The sequence below is a fragment of the Arvicanthis niloticus genome, chromosome 1 (assembly GCF_011762505.2).
Source record: "Arvicanthis niloticus isolate mArvNil1 chromosome 1, mArvNil1.pat.X, whole genome shotgun sequence".
Lineage (NCBI taxonomy): Eukaryota > Metazoa > Chordata > Mammalia > Rodentia > Muridae > Arvicanthis > Arvicanthis niloticus.
Genome location: NC_047658.1, coordinates 148,492,108 through 148,512,409, shown reverse-complemented (window position 1 = coordinate 148,512,409; position 20,302 = coordinate 148,492,108). Strand labels below are relative to the sequence as shown.

Sequence of the window (20,302 nt, the reverse complement as noted above, 5' to 3'; positions counted from 1 at the left end):
CCAGAAGTTGTGAAAAACCGCTCCCCCTGTCTATTAAGCTTCTGCCAAGGGCCGCTGCGTGTTAGCCCTCTGCTGGCCACCCGCAGACACACAGCTCCATGGAACAGTCTTGGAGACAGGGAGCAGAGGATAAGTATGTCAGAGTGAAATATATTTCAACCCCGGCCCTAGGGATTAGGACAGAAAAGCAGGATGTTAGGGACAAAGCCAGGCCAGACGAGCGTAGGGAGACCAGCGTAGGGAGACCTACTAACTCAGGACCCAAGGGACTCCACAGTCCCCTCGGTCCCAAGTTCACTCTAACACCCAATCTTTGTTCTTCCGTGTTTGGAGCACGAATGGACACAAACGCCACAAATAGCAAAGCCAGCACTTTATTGTGTTAAATCTGGGGGTATTCCTGCTAGACTGGCTGCAGGCAGCTCATGTCAGGGGTCGGGTGCCCAGCTCCGGGGTAGGTATTTACTGGGCTGGTACAGGCTGGGGTGTCTCCCGGCCACTCCCAGGGCCCTCCAGTCCGTTCTGCTCTGATTCTGGCTCAGGGTGCTCCAGGGCATGCCGGGTGTCTGCTTGCCATAGCTGGACCAGGTCCGTGGGGGTCTTTCCTGCCTGGAGAAAATAGAAGCAGACCTACTCAGACTTGAGCAGCCCACCCCGAAATGCCTTCAGTTACATTGGTGGTTCTCAACTAGAGGCAAATGCCCAGGGGTAACGCTATCTTGCATTTCACAACTAGAGGTTATGGGTGCTACTGGTATCTAGTGGACAGAGGCCTGGGATGCTGGGACAGTGCACAGGAAAGTCCTTTTATTATGAATTGTCCAGCCCCAGTGTCTACAAAGCTAAGACCATCTACACCCTCTCCATATACTCCTGTTTTCCTCAATGTTCCTGTAGGCTTTCTTGTGGCAGAATGTCCCATGCCCCTCTCCTGTGATTGTTCTGTGGACTAATAGATAGGCTTGGGCCAGAGGACATCTACTCACAGAAAATCTGCGACTCACCAACATGAGGTGCTAGAATGGCCACACCAACCAAGTAATTTGACTCCACTCCCATTGGCCCTCCATGGATTGGGCCTGAATCCCGGGATCCTCTTCACCCTATCTGAGGACTCTGGGGAAGTCCTCTCACTAACTCTCTTATTGTTTCTCCAAACTTATGCTCCTTGACACATGAAGAGAGACCTGGGAAGGCAGGTGATTAGGGTGGTGTGGCCAAGAGCCAAGGACATGTGTACCTAGGTGGTGGCTGCCCCATGGCCTCTGCTGACCGTCCACCATGCAAGGGCTCACCCTATCACCAAGCCAGAGGAACAGACTCACCAGGTTCTTAGCCATCATGTCTGCCCCATGCAAAAGCAGCAGTTTGATGATTTTGTAGCGGTTGAGTCTCACAGCGTCATGTAGGGCACTGTCCCCTTCCTAGAATCGGTGTAGCACACAGGGTAACCCTTGAGGTCATTGGGTGGGTAGGGTGATAGGAGATGGGCTAGAGGCCTTGCTCAGAAGCAGCCACCCTAGGGTTCTGTAAGGAAGGACTCCTCGCCCTTGGCGGCCTGGCAGGCTGCCCTTACACCCAGATTGGCTGAGCAGGGGAGCAAGCAAGGACTCACTCTGTCTTTGGCATTGATATCCAAGCCCAGGGAGAGAAAGTGTTCCACAATCTCCACGTGTCCAGTCCGGACGGCCACATGCAGGGGAGTGCTCAGTAGCTGTGTGGGGAGGAAACAGGATTGTTGGCATATGGGCCTGCATCCTGGGGTGGAGGAGCTATCTTATCTGCAGATAAATTGTACTCCCAAGTCTGAGTGCCAAGGCCTGAGCCTTGGACAGGAGAGAATGATACAACATGCCACTATCCTCCCCAGTTGCCTAATTGTACAGTTCTGAGAGCCACCCCCTCTGGCTAGCCTACTGCAGTTCTCCTCTTGCCTGGCGGTGAGCTTCTGTCCACTCTTCTACCCTTGTAAAAAGCCAGGGTCTCACTATGTAGCCCAGGTAGGTGCTAACTCTTAATTCTCTTCCCTCTGCCTCCGTTATCAACTGATATGTTTATTCATTGGAACACTGGAGATTGAGCCCACAGTCTTGCACATGCTACCATGGAATCACACACTGCCCCAGCCCACTTCCTTTTAGTAATGTTTTTTAGTAATGTTTTTTTATGAGACAAAGTCTCATGGTGTAGACTAAGCTAGCCTTGAATTTAGAGATCCTCCTGCCTCTGGCTCCTGAGTGCTGGGATTAAAGATGTGTGCAGCTGCCATCCACTCCAGCTTCTTCAAATAATTACATTAGATGCCATCAATTGAGACATGACTGTGATAGATACGGCAAAAGCTTCTTGTGCTAAAAAGTAATTCATTTACAAACAGTTTCCTCCCGATCTACGTTAGAGCCCCACAAGTTTTATGGCTAATAAGCGATGCCTCAGAGGCCAAGGTACTTGTTCAAGGTTGCGAGTAAAGAGATGGATGAATAGAAGATAGTAGATTAATAAGTAAGTGAATAAATTGATGGGCAGGTGAGTGATGATGAAGGATGGCAGATGCCAGGGATGCACAAACCCTGCATCTTCTCAGTGGACCACATCTCCTGGAGAGGATTGTCCCTGTCTCCTCTCAGCATTTGCTACTCCCAAGCTCCCTGGGGGGCCCGAAGTGTCTCTGCAGCCACACTAGTGACCAGGCTAGCCCACCGCTTGAGCTTACTTGCCATTGGCTGCCCCCCATCCTCCCTATGCACCCCGAGGTGTACTGAAGCACTGCTTCACCTTATCTCTCACGTTGGTGTCGGCCCCCCGGCTTTGCAGGAGTCTCACCACCTCCAGGTGGCCTCCACGGCAGGCCCAGTGCATGGCTGTGCAGTCCAACTAGCAGAGATAGATGGGAGTTAACGGGAGAACTGAAGGAGAAGAATTTCTCTAGAGAAAGGATTGAAGCCAAGAAGGCAGAGGGACAAACAAGCAAACAAAAAAGGAACAGGAAGTAGGACAGACAGCCTAGGCCCAACTAGTCCAAGTGAGAGTCTCAGAGGCAACTCAGGGGGCAATGGGGCTCACTGGATGTCACAGAACACACAAAGGTAGGGCCTGTCCCCCCTGGCAGCCCACTGGCAGCTCACTATCACAGATTTGACAGGAAGTAGAATTCTACAGACTACATCCACTTCTTACCTCCCACCCAATACCTGCCCTCTCACCCGATCCTGGAAGTCCACGGTGGCCCCATTCTCCAGAAGTTTCTCCAGGATCTCCATGTGTCCCTCCAGGGAGGCCCGATGCAGTGCTGTCCGACGGAACTGCCCCCAAAGACACTGTCAGGCCTGAGTCCCATATCCCATCAAACCGAGGCCTAAGCCTTTCCAAACCTCGGTGCCCATGTGTGCTGTGCTCAGCCAGCTCCTATCCAGACTGGCCTTGGAGCCCTGCCTGTCCTGGTGGTACTCCAGCTTCTCCAGCCCTCCTGTGCAGCCAGCCATGCTTGCTACTCAGAGCTGTTCTGCCCTCACATGCTATGCTGCTTGGTGATGATTCGCAGCTCGTGTCACGGTTGTATTGAGACCTCTATGCCAAGCTGTTCCCCAGCTGATTCCTGAGTATAAGGGGACATTGACAGGCTGAACTCTACACCCCCCTAGTGCTAGGCAGGGCTTGGATGCACAGGCCACACCTGAATACTGATTCAAGGAAGGAACAAACTTCCCTCTCTGAAGGCCACTTTGTGCTTTGGATTCAGGGAACGCTTGTGCCACAGTGCAAGTCTTTCTGTGTGCTAATCATCTGGTCATGGGCAGTCTTTCATGACCCTCCTCTTGTTTGTTTTGTTTTGTTTTGTTTTTTCCTTATATTTTTCTCTTGACATGCAGCAAATGGGAGAGAGAAAAAAAGTTAAGACCCTGGAGACAAAAGAACAGAAAAGACACGGTTGACGTCTATAATACTGCAGAGCAGGCTCAAGGGTAGGTGGCCACTGTCAGGCTTGATCTCATGATAGGAGTAAAAACAAGGACATCTTACAAGTGCCAAGAGGAACTTCAGAGGAAAACCAGTGCAACAGGAGACAGAAAAGTTTAAAAAACAGATGGTGGCCATAGTCACACAACACTATATAATCAATGCCACTGTAAACCAACAAGGCTAAAAGGATGTATTCATGTTATATATTTCCACAGTAGAATAATAAAAGGGGCTAAGGTGTGACTCAGTGGTAGAACACTTAACTAGTATACACAGTGCCCTCAAGCTGCAAATGATACTAACAATATTAATAAATAATTATAAGCCAGGAGCAGTGGTGCATGGCTTTAATCCCAGAACACAGAGGCACAGGCAGGTGGATCTCTGTGGGTTCCAGAGAACCTGGTCTACATGGTGAGCTCCAGGACAGCCAGGGCTACACGGTAAGGCCCAGTCCCAATATAAATAAATATAACTGTAAAAAGAAATATGAGTGCATATCAGGAGAAAGAGTCCTATCTCAGCACATGCTTTATAGTCTTTCCATCCATTCAGCACATATGGAGATACTCATGGTCCATATTGAGAAGACAGTAGGCCACGTTCACACTAGTAGGACCTGGGTCATGAAGAGACAATGGCTCAGCCACAGGTCCCACAGCTAGAGATTCTAGGCAGACATAGGATTTCAGTCCAAATCTCCTGAGTTGTCTTAATTGAATTCTTTTCCTTCATCTCCCATGCAGAAATGTGTGACATTTGTTATGGAGGTGACCTGAGCTGGGGAAAGGTCTGAAAAGGATTTGGGAAGAAAGCCCACTACTGGGCTACCTAAGCCACCCTAAGATTATCTGTGAGTGATCTCAAACAAGCCCACAAGTGGAGCTGATCCAAGATCCAACTCTGTTATTGTGTTGGTTCTGGAAGGGCATTGAGTGCAATGGCGGGGGGCATCACCTCATCACAGGTGTCCGCTGAACCACCGTCTGCCAGGTACTTGTCAATGACTTTCATCTTCCCCTCCACTGCAGCTTTCAGGAATGTCTCCTCATCCACAGGGCCTGTCTGCAGGTAGAACATCCGCCAGTAAAGAATAGCGGGGTGCTTCGGGGCCTCCCAGGTTCCCCCTCCCACATCTGTCCACACCAGGAGCCTTACGATCTCCTCCGGCTCTGGCGGTGGCTCCTGGGCTGCAGCCAGAGCATCTCGCTTCTTCTGCTTGCGTTTTTTCCTCAGTTCTATGAGGTTCTGGATCCCACCCACATCAATGATCTCACGCCGCAGGTCCAGCGATGTCTTGCGCACGCGCTCTTGGCCCTGTGTGGAGATGGCCCATCACCCCCACACTAAGGCAGAGTGTGGGATGATACGGGATGATATGGGATGAAAGAAGAGCCAGGCTGGCAGCAGTATGACGCAGGTAGAGGGTCTAGCTGGCCTGTCACCTTGAGCGCAGACTCTTGGTTCCTCCACACTTACCTTAACCTTTTGTAAAGCAGGACTCTGAACCCCAAGACGCTTCTCTTCTTCTAGCACTAGCGTGTCCATGGACAGTTTCCCAGGAGCGGATCTTCGAAGTTTCTGGAAAGCCGTTGAAAGCTACTTAAGATTAAGGATGTGGCTTTTTTTTTTTTTTTTTTTTTTTTTTTTTTTTTTTTCCAAGTGTGGTAGGTCACACCTACAATCTCAGCACTTGAGACTGAAATTGGAGGATTATTGCTCTGGAGGGTCAGTCTGGTCCACAGGATTAGTTTTAGACCATCTGGAGCTACCCAGTAAGACCCTGTCTCAAAATCCAAAACAAATACCACCACCACAAATTCTAGCATATTTAAACCGTTTTATAAAATGCCATATTTCTTTATAACCTATTGTGATGGTTTGTATATCCTTGGCCCAGGGAGTGGCACTATTAGAAGGTGTGGCCCTGTTGGAGTAGGTGTGTCACTGTGGGTTTTAAGACCCTCATCCTTGCTGCCTGGAAGCCAGTATTCTGCTAGCATCCTTCAGATGAAGATGTAGAACTCTCAGCTCCTCCTGCACCGTGCCTGCCTTGATGATAATGGACTGAACCTCTGAATCTGCAAGTCAGCCTCAATTAAATGTTGTCCTTATAAGAGTTGCCTTGGTCATGCTGTCTGCTCACAGTGGTAAAACCCTAATAAACACACAGTCCTGTATATTTTTAACCTCAATATTATATACAGGGGCTAATACAATGTGTTTTTATTGTTTAGGGGATAAAGACAAGGGGAAAAGTCTGTTCATTTCATTACAAATAAAAAATGTCCATGGGGTGAGATGGCTCAGAGTTAAGAGCACTGGCTGCTCTTCCAGAGGAACAGGGTTTGATTCTCAACACCCACATGGCAGCTAACACCCATCTGTAATTCCTGTTCCAGGGGATACAATTCCTTCTTCTGGCCTCTGTAGGTACCAGAAATGCATGCAATGCAAGACATACATGCAGGCAAAAATATCCACACACACAAATTTAACATAAAGTTGAAATGTAAGAAAGTTTCCATCTGTGGTTGGTTGACTCCACAGAGACCCAAGGATGTAGGGGTCTAATTGGGAAAAAAATCATTTTGATGAGATATTTGTGATCAGAAATGGTAATTTTGGTCTCACTATCCCCAACCCCCAGGTATTGAATTTAGGTCTTACAGATGCTAGGCAAGGGCTATACCACTGAGCTACAACCCCCAGCCCCATCATCTTCCCCCACCCCCAACAACAGCCCTTTGGGGAATATAAAAGTTTGGCAGTTCTATGCTAGACACTGCATTTTCTCCAGAATGTTCAGCCCTGTCAAATCTAGAGCTTGGGTAGAATAGCAGCTTCCAGCTTTCCTGGTCACGTGTTTATGGTATGATGAACCTCCTCTCTGCATTTGAAGCTCTGGTTTCCCCAGACTGCTTCACTCTTAGTTCTGGCACCCCCTTCTGCAGAGTCTCCCAAGCAGCTTGGGTAGACATATGTGCCCAGGTTGAGGATAACCAGGCAGGAGGGCAGCTGAGGAGAAATTGGTCCCCCACCCCCCACACCCCCCATGTGTCCCAGGCACATTGCCCATCCCCACAGAGCCCTGGTGTTAGTCTCTCCCAGGGAAGATTCTAGGTTTTATTTCCGATGCTCCCCATTTACTTTTACTGTTTGTAGCACTGAGCTAGCTAGTTCAGGGCTTCACGTGACAGTCGATGCTCTATCCACTGAGCTATGCTCCTCTCTCCCAGTGTTCATTTGATGTCCCCTTGACTGCCCTCTTGCCAGGCTTCTGACTACACAACCTGCCAGGTTTGTGGGACTGTACGATTTGGAGTCTCTCCTGCTGCTCTCAGGCATCTTCCTCCAAGAAAAAAGAAATGACCTTGGGCTACAACTATTGTTTGTTGCTTGTGGGAGTCTGGCTGGATTACAAGGGAGCATCCAGGGGTGGATTTGGGGCCCAATCACTTGCTGTTTCCAGCATTTACTGTGACAGGGCCTGGCATGGAGTGGTTGTTCACCTAACACTTGTTAATCAAACAGATGATGAATGAGTGAACAGTGATGGTCATGCAGATGCAGCATCTCTGCTCATCCGGTAGTTCTTAAAGGAGACCTTACTTGGTGAGCAGCAAATCCCGAGGTGGCCTCGTGCCTTCCATTCCTTCCAATATGAGGAGGAACTTACACTCTAGTACCACCCACTTATTACTCAGACTCCTTTCGGATTTGTTTGTGGGCTGGCAGAGTTTGCACTCATTGAATGTTATTGAAATTGAATGCAGGTCCGTGAGTCAAAACAAAACTCCCAACCTGTCTCAACAGACCACACTTCAGATTAGAGAGGATACTTGTAAAGTGCTGGGCCCAGCCGCTGGCAGGGAGAGGAGCTGGGTGAGAAGGCTGCCGCTGTGGGCGCCTGTGTCCCTGCAGCTCTGTGGCTATATTTGTTAGATGAATGAATGGAAGAGGACTGTGTCCCCTCCCAGAAGGTTCCAGTGTCTTGGTGGCAACACTCCAGAAATGACACAGCGGCATGACACTCCTGTCCAGCAGCGGCAGCCATGTGCACATGCCATCAGGGGAGGGAGAAGCGAGATTCCTGGAGATCCAGGGATGCCCTGCTGCTGCCCATACTCCCTTGATAAATCTGAGCTCATCTCTTCTCTTAAATGATGAGGGCCTCTAAGCTGGGTTCCGATAGGTTGCCCCCCCTCCAATAAATTCCTTTCAGCAACATCAGAACCAGCTCTGTAACGGGTTGGTGGCTCTCACTGCCCACAGGGCCCGCACCCCTTCCCTGGCCTTCTCATGTTTGTTCTCAGCCCTCCCTCCTTCCTAGCCTCAGCTCTGTCACACATTTTCATCATCACCCCAGTTTAGCTCAGTTCCTGTTATTTCTTTGGCCTCAAGTACCTCTCCCCACATCCCGAGCCTACTTCTTAGTCCTGAAGGCCCAGCTCACACTCCATCCTGATCAGAGTGGTCCCAGAGGGCTGGAAGGGCTCACCTACTCTGCTCATCATCACTGCACATTTTCCATATGCCCATTTCTGTCCTCTGCCTTCTTCTTAGTTGATGATGCAAATAGAAGGTATTGGTTAAAATAAGTGCCCACCTTCGCCTTATGCATTGGACTCTAGGTTCCTGTTTTATTTTGTTTGTTTGTTTGTTTTGCCATCATGTAGCCCAGGCTGGCTCCATCTCTGAGATTATGGGTATGTACCACACCTAGCTCAACTGTTTTTGAATAAGTAGAAGAGCAGAACAAGTCAGTAGTACAGCTCTCCTTAACTTAGCTAAGAGAAAAAGCGCCTGTGTGTGCCTCTGCCCACAGTCCTAAGTCTCAGCTGCCTTCCCCATCTCCCTTCCTGGCTCTTGTCAGTTTGTTCTCTCAAAGCAACCAGCCCTGGCATCCAGGGGACAATGTGTGTATGTGTGTGTGTGTGTGTGTGTGTCTGTCTGTCTCAGGACCTTACCTTTCTGGCTCTCCCAGAGAATACTTATCTGTCTTCCCTGTACAGTCCAGTCTATTTCCTGAAGCCCAGGTGAGTGACCAGGGTCTCTGGAAGGCCTGCCCCCTCCAAGTGCCTGATGTTAGGAACATCCTGATGTGGAAATGGGCCTGGCTGGGCCCTGGGAAATAGCATGCTCTCTGGACCCAAGTAGCAACCAGTCTTTTCCTTCCCATGACAGCCCAGATGGACCGACCATTTAACCCGGAGCCCCTTCCTCTCCAACACCCTTCACCTCAGCTCCCACCTCAGTCTCTTCCTCCTGGGCAAGCCGCTGCTCGATGAGCTCTGTGGCTCTCTGCAATGCCTCGGGACCCTCCATGGTGTCCTCCATGACTGTTTCAGCAAGCCACAGGGCATGGGGTCTTTATAGGCCTGAGCACCCCACCCCGCCCACTGGGCGCCTTTGTCATTAGCTCACAGGAGCAGTTTCCCATTTGTCATGAGCTTACTAACTCAACTCTCCACCTGCCTCCCCCACCTGTCACCTTCACCTCGGACAGCCCCAGGGAGCATGGGAAGCCACTGCCCAGGCCAGAGAACTTGTCCCTCCCCTAACCTCTGGCCTACCAGAGCCAGAAGGCACACCGCCCCAAAGGACAGCTGCAGGAAAGAGGCCTGTCTAGCGTGTCCTCGGTGCTGGCAACTGGCTAAATCTTACCCAGGCAAATGGGCTGCAAAGGGACCTACATGCTGCCATTGGCCTGGATGGCAGTGCCACCTGCTGGATGCCAAGAAATGCTGTCCAGCTTGGTTTTTCAGGGGAGCCTGAAAAACCAAATATGAGCCCCAGCCGACCTGTGGGCATTTGAGACCTTTCGACAAGCGAGAGCTGGAGCAGCCGCTGCCCCCTGGTGGCAGTTATGGGTCCCACAGCACACCCTAGGGAAACAGACCTTGTCCATCTGTTTGTTTCATTTTCCTAGGGTCCTCAGCAGAACTCAGTGTTGTTTTAAGAGTCTCAGGAAGTCAGAGTTCAGAGCTAAGGACATCTCACGAGTACTAGGCAATGCCAGACTGCCTTGGGTGGAGCTGGCCACACTCACTGAGAAACAGAGAATATACAGGAAAGTCAGACCTGTGCTTGAGCTCCTCACCTGGGACTCCCAGCCTGGAGCCCTGGGTCATTATGACCTAGATTTAACCTGCCAGTGGACTACAAATGTTCTGCACTTCTACAACTGCAAGTGATACCCCAAGATTCCCCTCTGGTGATGTGCACAGTTCCCCAGAACAAACACAAGGAATCAGCCCTGTCTGCCTCTGGCTCACACAGTTCTAGACATTTGCCATCCCATGCTGACACAGCATGGACACTGCATCTCCACGATCCCAAGTGGGCCCTGTGGGGTGGCTGCCACATAGCTTATGCTGCCCTCCCTCCGTGGATGCTCCTTCACTATTTCATATCTGCTTCCCCCACCCCATGCATACACTTAAGTGTCCCAGCAACTGCTGCAGGAGGCAGGCCAGGAGGCACCATCTATACTTTAAAGCAAAGTGCGTTGGGAGGTGAGGTGGCTTTTTTCAGGACCCACAGGAGGAGCATCAGGTTGGATGCTCTACTGTGCCCATCTGTAGCCAAACCAGCAGAAGCTCTGGGCTCCAGCATGCTCTGAATGTAAAGTCATGTGCTAGACAAGAGAGGAGCAACGGCTTTATTGATAAAACGCAGATGTGTCTGTACACAGGGCCCTGCTGGGCCATGACCAGGCTTCGGACCCCACCCTGCCTGGGTGACAGTTGGGGATAGCCCTGTGCAAACCCCTGCCATAAAGCCTGGCTATCTGGCCACCTGCCTCATCTCTGCAGATTGTGCTGGGTGCAGGGAGAGGCAGAGAGGTCACCTCAAGCTCCTCAAGCCCTCGGGCCCACTGGGCTCCCTCCCCATCCAGGGGACTGGCACTGTGCCCAGGGCAGAGTCATGGAGACGGATAAAGGGGGAGACAGCAATTGCTTCCAACCCTGAGCAGAAAACTGGAGTGAGCACAGTGGTGGCACCAGATGACAGATCTGGGTTCCAGGTCTGCAGGATGGCCCCCATGGCTCCAACCTGTGCCTTTTCTCCAGGGTTGGCAAGGCCTGTGTGTGGCACGCAGCACTGCTCCCTGGGTACTGAGCACTGGTGGATCCAGGGCCCTGGAAGGCAAGTCCCTTCACAGCTCACAAAGAGCATACAGCAGGGTGGCGGGAGGTGCCCCTGAAGAAGACAGCAGCACTGGAAGGCAGCGACAGGCTGAGGGCCCTGCAGCCTGCAGGGGACCTCCATGGCCTCTTTTCCCAGGAGTCAGGTGCCTTCAGTCCTGGGGTGGGGGCTGGTTGATGATGACCTGGATGACAAAGTCTTTTTGAATCTTGGTTTCCTGGAGCCTTGTGCGGTCTGTAAGCAGCTTCCCAGAGAAGAACCATCTCTGCCAGGATGGCTCAATGCCCTCCTGGCTGTGCAGCTGCCTCTTGAGTTGCCCCACTGTGTCAGGCAGGCTGGCACTGAGCCTCACGTCCTTGCCTGTGGAGAGGCGCACTTTCAGTGGGAATTCTCGGCGCACACTAGGGATAGGCTCAGGAGGCTCCAGGCTCTCCTCCTCCGTGTGCTCCAGCAGCAGGTTCACAGGTGGTGATAGGCAATAGATGGGCAGTTGATAGCGATTACCCAGCTCGTCATAGCACTCACAAAGAGTTCCTGCGGGAAAGGCAGGGCAATCAGTGTAGTCTGGCGGACCTGATGTCACACGCTGAATGCTATGTCCCCCAAATTCCCATGTTGAGGCATATTTGGAAGGAATAAGATTACATGAGTAAACGACAAGGGCCCAATTTGATAGGACCAGCTTCCTTTCAAGGAAAAGCCCCAGAAAGCACGCCCAGTGCCCTCTCTTCCTGCATGCCTACTACGTAAAAACAGCATAAAAGCAAGAAGTATCACCAGAACTAAACAGCTGGCCCTTTGACCTTGGACCTTCCAGTCTCTCGAATTGTGAGAAGCAAACTTCTACTGTTTAAGGAGTTTGCCTGCCTGTGGTCCTCTGTTACAGCAGTGTAAGCATGCTAACTCACCCACTAAAGCTACTTTACAGTCCCTAGTCCTTCCCCATAGTCAGGACTCTGGGGGTAATTTCCTGGTCACCTGGTGTGGCTCCCTCAGTCATGGCACACCACCTTTCATGTGTTTATTCAACATTCTGAGTATACGTGCTGGGTGTTGGGCTGAGCCCCAGTTTCCTTACTGGTATAAGGCAAGTAGGAATCCATTTACTTAGTCTTCAGCATCCTTGTACGTGCTGGTACTGGACTAGGTGGTATTATGCACATCATGATTAATCCTTTGTGACTGCAAGGGGCTCAGGCTCTAGCCTGAGACTTGCCCTGCTCCAGGACATATGGCTAGGAAAAGTCACACGCTAAGAAAGGAACACAATCAAGTCCAGGTCTGTGACTGAAGGTCTACTGTAACTTTCCCTTCACAACTAATGAGGGTACCAGGAACAGAAATGAGGCAATGCAGCAGAAGGTTCCAGATCTGTGCCCCAAATGCTCAAAGACCCTGAGTGCCCCCAGCAAGCCTTTAGCTTGCAGGTTTTATTGGTGTCTTTCTGTCTTCTCATTAGGCAAAGAGGGATCCTGTCCATCCGTCCCTCCTACTCCCCCGCTCCTTCCTTTTCTCCTTCCCACAGTCTCTTGTAACCTAGGCTGGTCTTGAACTTGAACTTCAGATCCCCCTGTGTCTACCTCTCATGATCACAGACATGTGCCACCACGCTTGGTTTTGTGTCTTGTGTTTCTTTGTTCATGCCATGGAGAGTTGTTTAAACAAACAAGACAGCCACACATATATGCATACACCTTCATCTCCACAAGCTTAAATAAACTTCTCACATGTGACTGGCTTTTCACTTCTGTGCTTTTGAAAGCTCCACCCCCAGTCCAGGTAAGAATAGAGCCCAAGACCTGCCTGCTTACCATGAGGCAGGGTGATGCTGGCTCCATCCAGGATGGCCTGAGCCAGCTCATGGTCATTAGCTTCAGCAGCATAGGCGGCAGCCTTGAGGGCATCCCAGATCTCCTTGCGGCCCTCAAAGGCAGGTGCTGTATCCCAGAACTCATCTCGTTTGCTCCGCAGCTGCCCATCAGTCATGGGATAGTCACTCTTCCACTTGAGTCGCTCCTTCTTCAAGGGCTCATTGCGACCTGGACAAAACAGATGTAGAGGCTCAGTGTCTTTGAAGCCACTTAAGCTGTAACTGACCCTCTCTCTGGCCCCAGCCAATCTGGGACTTCACTGTATCCGTCCCTATATATTTAGGGTACTGGGACTTTCTGTATAACAGGGAAGAGTGTAGAAACCCAAGTTGGGGATATGAAATAAAAATGTCAGGCAAGCATGTTCTTGTCCCTTGTATTTATTTATTTTTATTTTATATGTGTGTGCTATGTGCATGGCTGGTGTCTAAGGAAAGCAGTAGAGGAGGGTGTTCAATCTCTCAGAACTGGAGTTAGGGATGGCTGTGAGCTGCCACACGGGAGCTGACCTAAACCTGGATCCTCTACAGTAAGGGGCAGGTGCTCTTAACCACTGAGCCCTCGTGTCTCCAGCCCCTGAGCCAAGTATGTTCTGTACAGATAAACCTCATCTTACAATGTACTACTAAATCCATCATAGACTGAAAACATCCTGAAACAAAATGCACAGTGTCTATAATCTATAGACCACTGCAGCTTAGCAACACAGTCCAAGTTGAGTGTCAGCTGTGCATGAATGGCTGAGGCAGCTGCTACCCAGCACGGGGAGGGTGTTTGTTACACTGTACATTGCTAGCAGAGGAAAAGATCAAACCTAAAAGCTGAGGTGTGGCTTCTACTGATTGTCTCTCACTTCTGCACCTTCTAAAATCAAAAGATCTTGGGCTGATCAGACGGCCCAGTGAGTAAAGGCACTGCTGCCAAACCTATGACCTAAGTTTGTTCCCTGGACCCCACATAGTGGAAGGAGAGAACCAACTCCTACAAACTGTCCTCTGACTTCCATGGTGTGTGTGTCACACACACAAAATATAATTTTCTAAATTTTTTGTTATGTGTATGAGTGTTTTAGCTGCACGTGTGCACCATGTGTGTGCCTAGTGCCCTCAGAGGGCAGAAGGAGGCATTTGAGTCTCTGAGACTGGACTTACAAATAGTTGTGAGCCATCGCAAAACTGCTAGGAACTGAACCAGGGTCATCTGTAAGAACGGCAAGCACTCTTAACCACTAAGCCATCACTCTAGTCTTGACAATGTAATTTTTTAAGGACAAAAAGAAATTAAGAAAGTGAGAGAAAGGAAATGAAAGAAAAAGGAAGGAAGGAAGAAAAAGAAAGAAAGACGATGAAAAGATCTTAAGTTAGGGACCGTTTGCACAACCTTTGCTGTTGTTAAAGGTTTGTTGTTTTGTTTTATGAGATACCTCAAGGCTGACCTGGAGTGTGCGACCTTCCTGACTTGCTACTGGACATTTCTATCTTGCTTGTGGATTATAAACGACTGCATGTTCAGCACAAAGTTGTCTTCCTACAACTCCAGGACTCAAAGATGGAGGTATGAGGATCACAAGTTTGAGGGTGGCAATGGGTACACAGTAAGTTTTATACCAATCTAGGCACCCAGAGAAACCTTGTCTCAAAAACAAAAACCCAACAACAATGAAGGTCATAAGATGCAATCAATACCGTAGTATGAGTCAGAGCCAGAGAACAGCAGAAGAGCCAGGCTTCCCAGTACTTTCAGACTGGGAATTATAAATGTTATCAATTAGCAAAGTTAAGAAATAAGTCTTTAAAATAGGAGCCGGGGACTGGAGGGGGGGCTGTAATATAAACTGATTGGGATATAAAATAAATGAATGAATGAAAATGAATGGAGGGAGGGAGGGAGGGGGATATGAGCCAGGGGTACAGTGGGGAGAGCCCGCACCACCATTATGGAGACCCAGCGCCATGGTCATCATGAATGGACGGAGACCAAAAGAAGAGAAGAAAACCTAGAAATGGACCCAGGTGCACACACCACCTCGCTTCCAGCAAGAACGAACTCTGCGGGTAGGGACAGGGGTGGAAGGTGAGCTATTGGGTAATCATGTTGGGGTTACGGGTTTATCATATAGAACAACCCCTACACTTCCTACAAACCACAAAATCAAAGCAAGATCAACGGGAAGAGGCACTGGGAAACAGCAACACACTTTGCAACAGATTTTTGGGATGGACTTTGGTTTGAAGATGGTTTACCTTGAGCAAGGGCCCGGCTCGCCTTCTGATTCCTACACCCTTTGCCTCTGTCGCTGTCTCTTTGGGTCTTTGGAGGTGATTACTCCCTGACTGGAGCTGTGATCTGGCAGGAGCCATGGCTAGTAGTGGGGATGCCCTTGGGACCCTGAGCATGAGCTTCTGGCCCCCGCTCAGTGCTCACTGGCTTCATGAACCCTTCTGTAGTTTTCCTGCCTCCTTTGTTGCTAGGTGTATTTCTCTGGTCCTTCTGGCTGTCTGCTGCTCCTAGTCTGAGCAGTGGTAGGGTTTGGTGCATGGCAACTCCCAACCTGCTGAGGGCTGAGCAAAGGACACGACTAAGAGTCAGCATTGCCTTTTTCCTTTTCTGTAAGACAGGCTTTCAGCTAATATAGGATGGCCTGAAACTCCTAACCCCCTGCCCTGACCTCACCATGCTAGCGTCACAGGAATGTGTCCTCATTCTCTGCTAATCATGGGCTTCCTATGGAAGCCACAGGTAAGCTTTGAAATGTTTCAAGTGTTACCTCAGCTGTGCCTGACAACTGAGGTTACTGAGTTGTGACCCTAAGGACATCAGAACCGTAACTATGTACACGTGCCTCTCCCATGGGCTCTGTGTAAAGGACTGGTCTTTGCAACAACATCTCTGTGGCAGTTTGCTGTGCAACTGTGAGGACCTGGGTTCAAATCTCTAGACCCCACATGAAAGCAGTGTGGTGATATGGTGTCTGTCATCTGATGCTTCTACATTACCTTGGAAGCCCACACTTGTACCTGGGATGCTGTATTTGTTCATAACTTCCTTGGGAATACTACTTTGTTCATAAATCTCTTTAAGCAACCTCCAGGGTTCTCTCTCCTCTACCCACACAGCAGCTAACCTTCAAAAGTGTCATTTATATACCCCTCACTCATGAATTGACACAGCATGAGCCTCTCCAGGTATCAACTGCACCACAGTGACCTGGATACAAACAAAGCTTTACAAGCGTCCCTCATCCATGAAGGGGGTGGTGAGGCAGGAGCAGAGGGGAGTTACCATCAGGGAAACAGGAGCCAAGCCAGTTAGCTTTCAGTGTTGTTCTCCTGTGGGTCAGCAGAGGGCAGTGGCAGCTTCTCTAGGCCAACCTGCCTCCTCATCAGTGGGTCAAACATAACATAAAAATATCAGCTCTCCAGGCACACACATGAGCACCCACAGGACACATGCCTGGACGTTAGAGCCCTACATACTGGTGTGCACAATCAGACAAAATTCAGATGAACCAGAAAAGAAAGCTTTTCATCTAAGCATGAAAATCAATTGATGATAGTTTTTTAACTTTACTTTCAAGATATTTTGTAGGTAGCTGAATTGAACTACAAAGCGAAAAACAAACTGGAGCTAGGGGGAATGACTTAGTGAATAAAACACTTGCTACATAATAAATGTGAGGACCTCACCCAGGTGATGGCACAAGCCTTTAATCCTAGCACTTGGGAGGCAGAGGCAGGCGGATTTCCGAGTTCAAGGCCAGCCTGGTCTACAGATCCAGTTCCAGGACAGCCAGGGCTACAAAAAGAAACCCTGATTCAAAGAAACAACAACAACAAACAAAAAAAAAAAAAAAAAAAAAAAAAAAAAAACTAGAAAAGGTCGGTTCAAATCCCCCCAGCCCCCTGACAAGCTGGGAAAGGTAGTGCTTGTCTGTGATGTCTGTGTGAGATAAGATACCCCACCTCCACTAAAAAAGCTTTGGGCCAGCTAACTTAGTGTACCCAACACAGACTGGTTCAAACAAGGTGGAAGATGAAAGGGACAACTTGATATTACTTTTACTAGTATTCTGTCATACGTACATGCATGTGCACTCTCAAAGTTTTCTACAATGAGAATTAATTGCAGTTGTAATCAGATTACTATGGAAGTGATTAATCAGCTCAGAGGACACTTGGTGTTCTAGGGGTAGCCAGAGAGAAGCTGAAGAGCTCTGGATGCTGGGGAGTGGGAAAGGGAGAGAGAGAGCAGCAGCAGCAGCATGATGGGTTTTGTTCCAGGCCAGGGTGGACTCTGCAGGGTTCAACAGCAACACATCCAGTGGTGACTACTTAGGACTCCACTTGTCCTGCATAAGCTCAAGTCAAAGCTGGAGCAGAGGAAACGCCCCCTGCTTTGGGCGCAGCCCACAAAAGACTGTAAACACAATAATTATGGTCAAGGCACATACCCATGGGAGGAGGTAGAGACACATCTACAAGGTCCTGGGGCTTCTGTGACTGGAGTGAGCAGGTAATAGCAAGAGCTCCTTGTGACCGGGCAGATGAGTGTCTGTGACTGGAGGGGCGGGAGCCTCCAAGAAGAGACTGCATAGCTCCTACACTGGAGTTCTTGGGGTGCTTGCTAAGAGCACAGATGCAAATTGACAAAGCTCAGGTGGTGCAGCTGGTGGAAACACTTTCTGCTCTAGTCTCAGGACTTAAGTGTGATCCCAGAAACCAAGGCGCGTGTGCGTGTGTGTGCGCGTGCGTGCGTGCGTGCGCGTGTCTGTTTCTATGTGTAGGCATGATGTATGTGAGGGAGCATGGGTCACAAGGCAATATGGAGGTTAGAGGAGAGCCTGGGGTTCAGCTCAGTGACAGAGTATTACCTAGCTAATGCCTAGATGCCTGGACCTGGGTTCAATCCCCAACATGGGAAACCAAAAATCCCAGTTCGTACCTATATGTGGGGTACATACCTGTAAGCCTAGAACTTGGGCGGTAGCCCAGGGTGACCTAGAGTTGTTCAACTTCATTCTCTGCTGTATATGGAATTCAAAGCCAGCCTAGACTATATGAAACCCTGCCTTAAAACCCACCCCACACCTAAAAACCCCTATTAGTAAACAGAAGAACACAGTGCAAATGCTGTAATAATGCACACAGGTTAACACAAGTTAGCTCAACATCTGGTCTCCAAAGTGGCTGCCAAGTTGACTTGGAGAGAGGAGAAAGCAAGAGGGCACAGTGTCTGGGTTGAGGGAGGATAATGATGGTGGCCATTGTGGCTTGGCCTGGATAATGAGTAGTGTCTGGCACCAAAGGGAGGGGTGAGAGGAGGGCTGGAAAGAGAGCACTACAAGTCCTTTCCAAATTGCCTATGGCAGTGGTGAGTGTGTGTGTGTGTGTGTGTGTGTGTGTGTGTGTGTGTGTGTGGTCACTCCCAGCACCTGACTCAGACTGCTTAAGTCAGAATGACTATGTAGAACAGGAGTTCTCAGAAGCACAGGAAGGGCATGGCAGACTTCCTGGCCTTGCTCTCAGCAACCTACTGTCTTAAGGGTGTTAAGCACAATACAGATTCTCAGAAATATCTGCTGAATTGTGAATGAACTGGCAGAGCAGTATGGGAGTGCACACCCATGTGTGCGTGTATACTGGGTCTTGCTTTTGTAGCCCAGGCTGCTATTATTTCTGCTTTAGGCTCTTGAGAACTGGGATTACAGGTTTGTGCCATCACACCTGCCTTCCCTTTGCTTCTTGATCTCAGACCCCAGGAGATTCTTCCTATGGTTCAGGGACTAGAGTAACTGAGCCCCTGAGATGTGATACTGAGCTGGAGACCAACAAAAGGGAACAGATGCTTCCCAAGACAAGCCAAGAGCTGGCCCTATTTATGCCTGCAGAAATCCCTCAGCTATTTCCATGCTCAGTTACCAAGTTCCACCCCAGGCTTGGCTCCAAGGATGGGGCCAAACGTGTCCTGCCCTGAAGAACTGATTATTGACAAGCCTGGGCTTGTGCTGGCTGAAAAGAGATGAAGCTCCACACAGAAGAAAGCAAGACACAGAGTCACCTGGTCCCAGCAGTCTGGGTTGCAAGGGCCCATTTGGCTAGAACAAATTCTTCAATCTCCCCTGGCTCTTCCCATTGTTCTTAGTAGTCACAGCTGAATGCAGAATTCTGCAGTGACCCACCTGGCTAAGGGGATAAGAGGTCAGAAAGAACCACTGGCCCTGAGAGGATCAGCCCAGCCTAAGAGGTGTAGCCAGGAGAAAAGTCCAGGTAATCCCTCAGGAAAGATAGTATTTATAGCCAAAGGTAGCCTGAGATGACCCTCAGAGCTTGGGTAACCTTCGATGGGAACGAAGAGGGAGTCTGTGCTGGTCCAGCTCTATTCAGCTGGGGCTCTCAGCAAGCCTGTGGGCCTTGCCTCCCATTCCCTGGGGCCAACCTCCAGGGCTTAGGGAAGGGAAAGGGTGGAGCTGGTTGCTAAGTGACAAACCAGACATCCTAAACTGTATCTCCTCCTAGGGTACAGAGGGTCTCAAGTGGTCTTGGGCAGGGCAGAAGGATCACGGCAGGAAGACTCCTGTCCTCTAGGACTCTGTCTGGCTCCAGGCTGGCACCATGCCCAGAGCACTGCACTCTTCTGCCACTATCTTTTTCAGTGGCCTGAAGCTGTAAGAGCCTTGAAGTTTATCTTCCTGGTCCCTTGGGCAGGTTCAGCATCTGGTACAAATGAAGTGAGCAGACAGTATGGGAAAAGGCAGAATCACCGGGAAGAAAGCCCTGCAAATTGGAGAGAGGACTGTTTGTGAGTAAGACACGAAGGGGGGAACAGAGGAGGGCCTAAGAGGGCCAAGGCCAGTCACAGAGTGCTCAGTGAGGAGACTGCAGAAAGATGAGGCACTGGATGCCAGAAACCAAGCCTAGAGAAGGCCGGAACCTCTGCGGTGAAGGGAGCTCCAAATGTAGCCAAGAGAAACAGCCTTACCCAGAAGTCTCGGGAGCAGCTATGGAAAAGGACAAGGGGGCTCACAAGAACACAGACAGCCTGTGTTTTCACTACTCTGACACATTCACAGGCAGGCCACCCTAAGTATACTAGGAAAGGTGTTATTAGCTGCCCTCTAGCCTACGCCCCCCCAGCCCAGGCCCCTGGAAAGTCAAGCAAAAGCAGGTAGTACCCAAAGTGGGCACTAACCAACTACCCTGGTTACCAACCAGGGAACCAGCCACTTCCTGAAGAAGAACTGGCCTATGTGAGCCTGAGTACATCTCAGGAAGGTGGTCTAACATGCCATATGGCCAACAGCTCCTGTAGCTGAGGCTAGT

General features: G+C 49.9%; 2 protein-coding genes across 5 annotated transcripts in view; both read right to left on the bottom strand.

Moving 5' to 3' along the window:
• Positions 1–360: 360 nt before the first annotated feature.
• On the bottom strand, positions 361–10,477 carry Ankrd2 (ankyrin repeat domain 2). Of its 2 annotated transcripts, XR_013106628.1 has the most exons (10): positions 9,214–10,477; positions 5,440–5,541; positions 5,119–5,277; positions 4,918–5,025; positions 3,204–3,302; positions 2,776–2,874; positions 1,616–1,714; positions 1,326–1,424; positions 1,005–1,187; positions 467–609 (listed from the first exon to the last, which is right to left on the bottom strand). XR_013106628.1 is itself a non-coding variant. In XM_034483974.2 (9 exons), the coding sequence occupies exons 1-9, from the start codon at positions 9,298–9,300 to the stop codon at positions 463–465; spliced, it is 999 nt and encodes a 332-aa protein (XP_034339865.1). In that variant the 5' UTR covers positions 9,301–10,477; the 3' UTR covers positions 361–462. The 2 variants fall into 2 exon arrangements, 1 of the variants encoding a protein (XP_034339865.1); XM_034483974.2 differs by lacking the exon at positions 1,005–1,187 and having other exon boundaries at positions 361–609.
• Positions 10,478–10,610: 133 nt separating this feature from the next.
• Positions 10,611–20,302, bottom strand: part of Ubtd1 (ubiquitin domain containing 1) — a 48,426-nt gene continuing 38,734 nt past the window's right edge. For all 3 annotated transcript variants that reach the window (XM_034483993.2, XM_034484001.2, XM_034484010.2), the window contains 2 exons: positions 12,924–13,151; positions 10,611–11,646 (listed from right to left, as the gene is read on the bottom strand). In XM_034483993.2, coding sequence (XP_034339884.1) covers positions 11,264–11,646; positions 12,924–13,151 — 611 coding nt within the window. In that variant the 3' untranslated portion in view covers positions 10,611–11,263. The remainder of the gene's footprint in view (positions 11,647–12,923; positions 13,152–20,302) is intronic.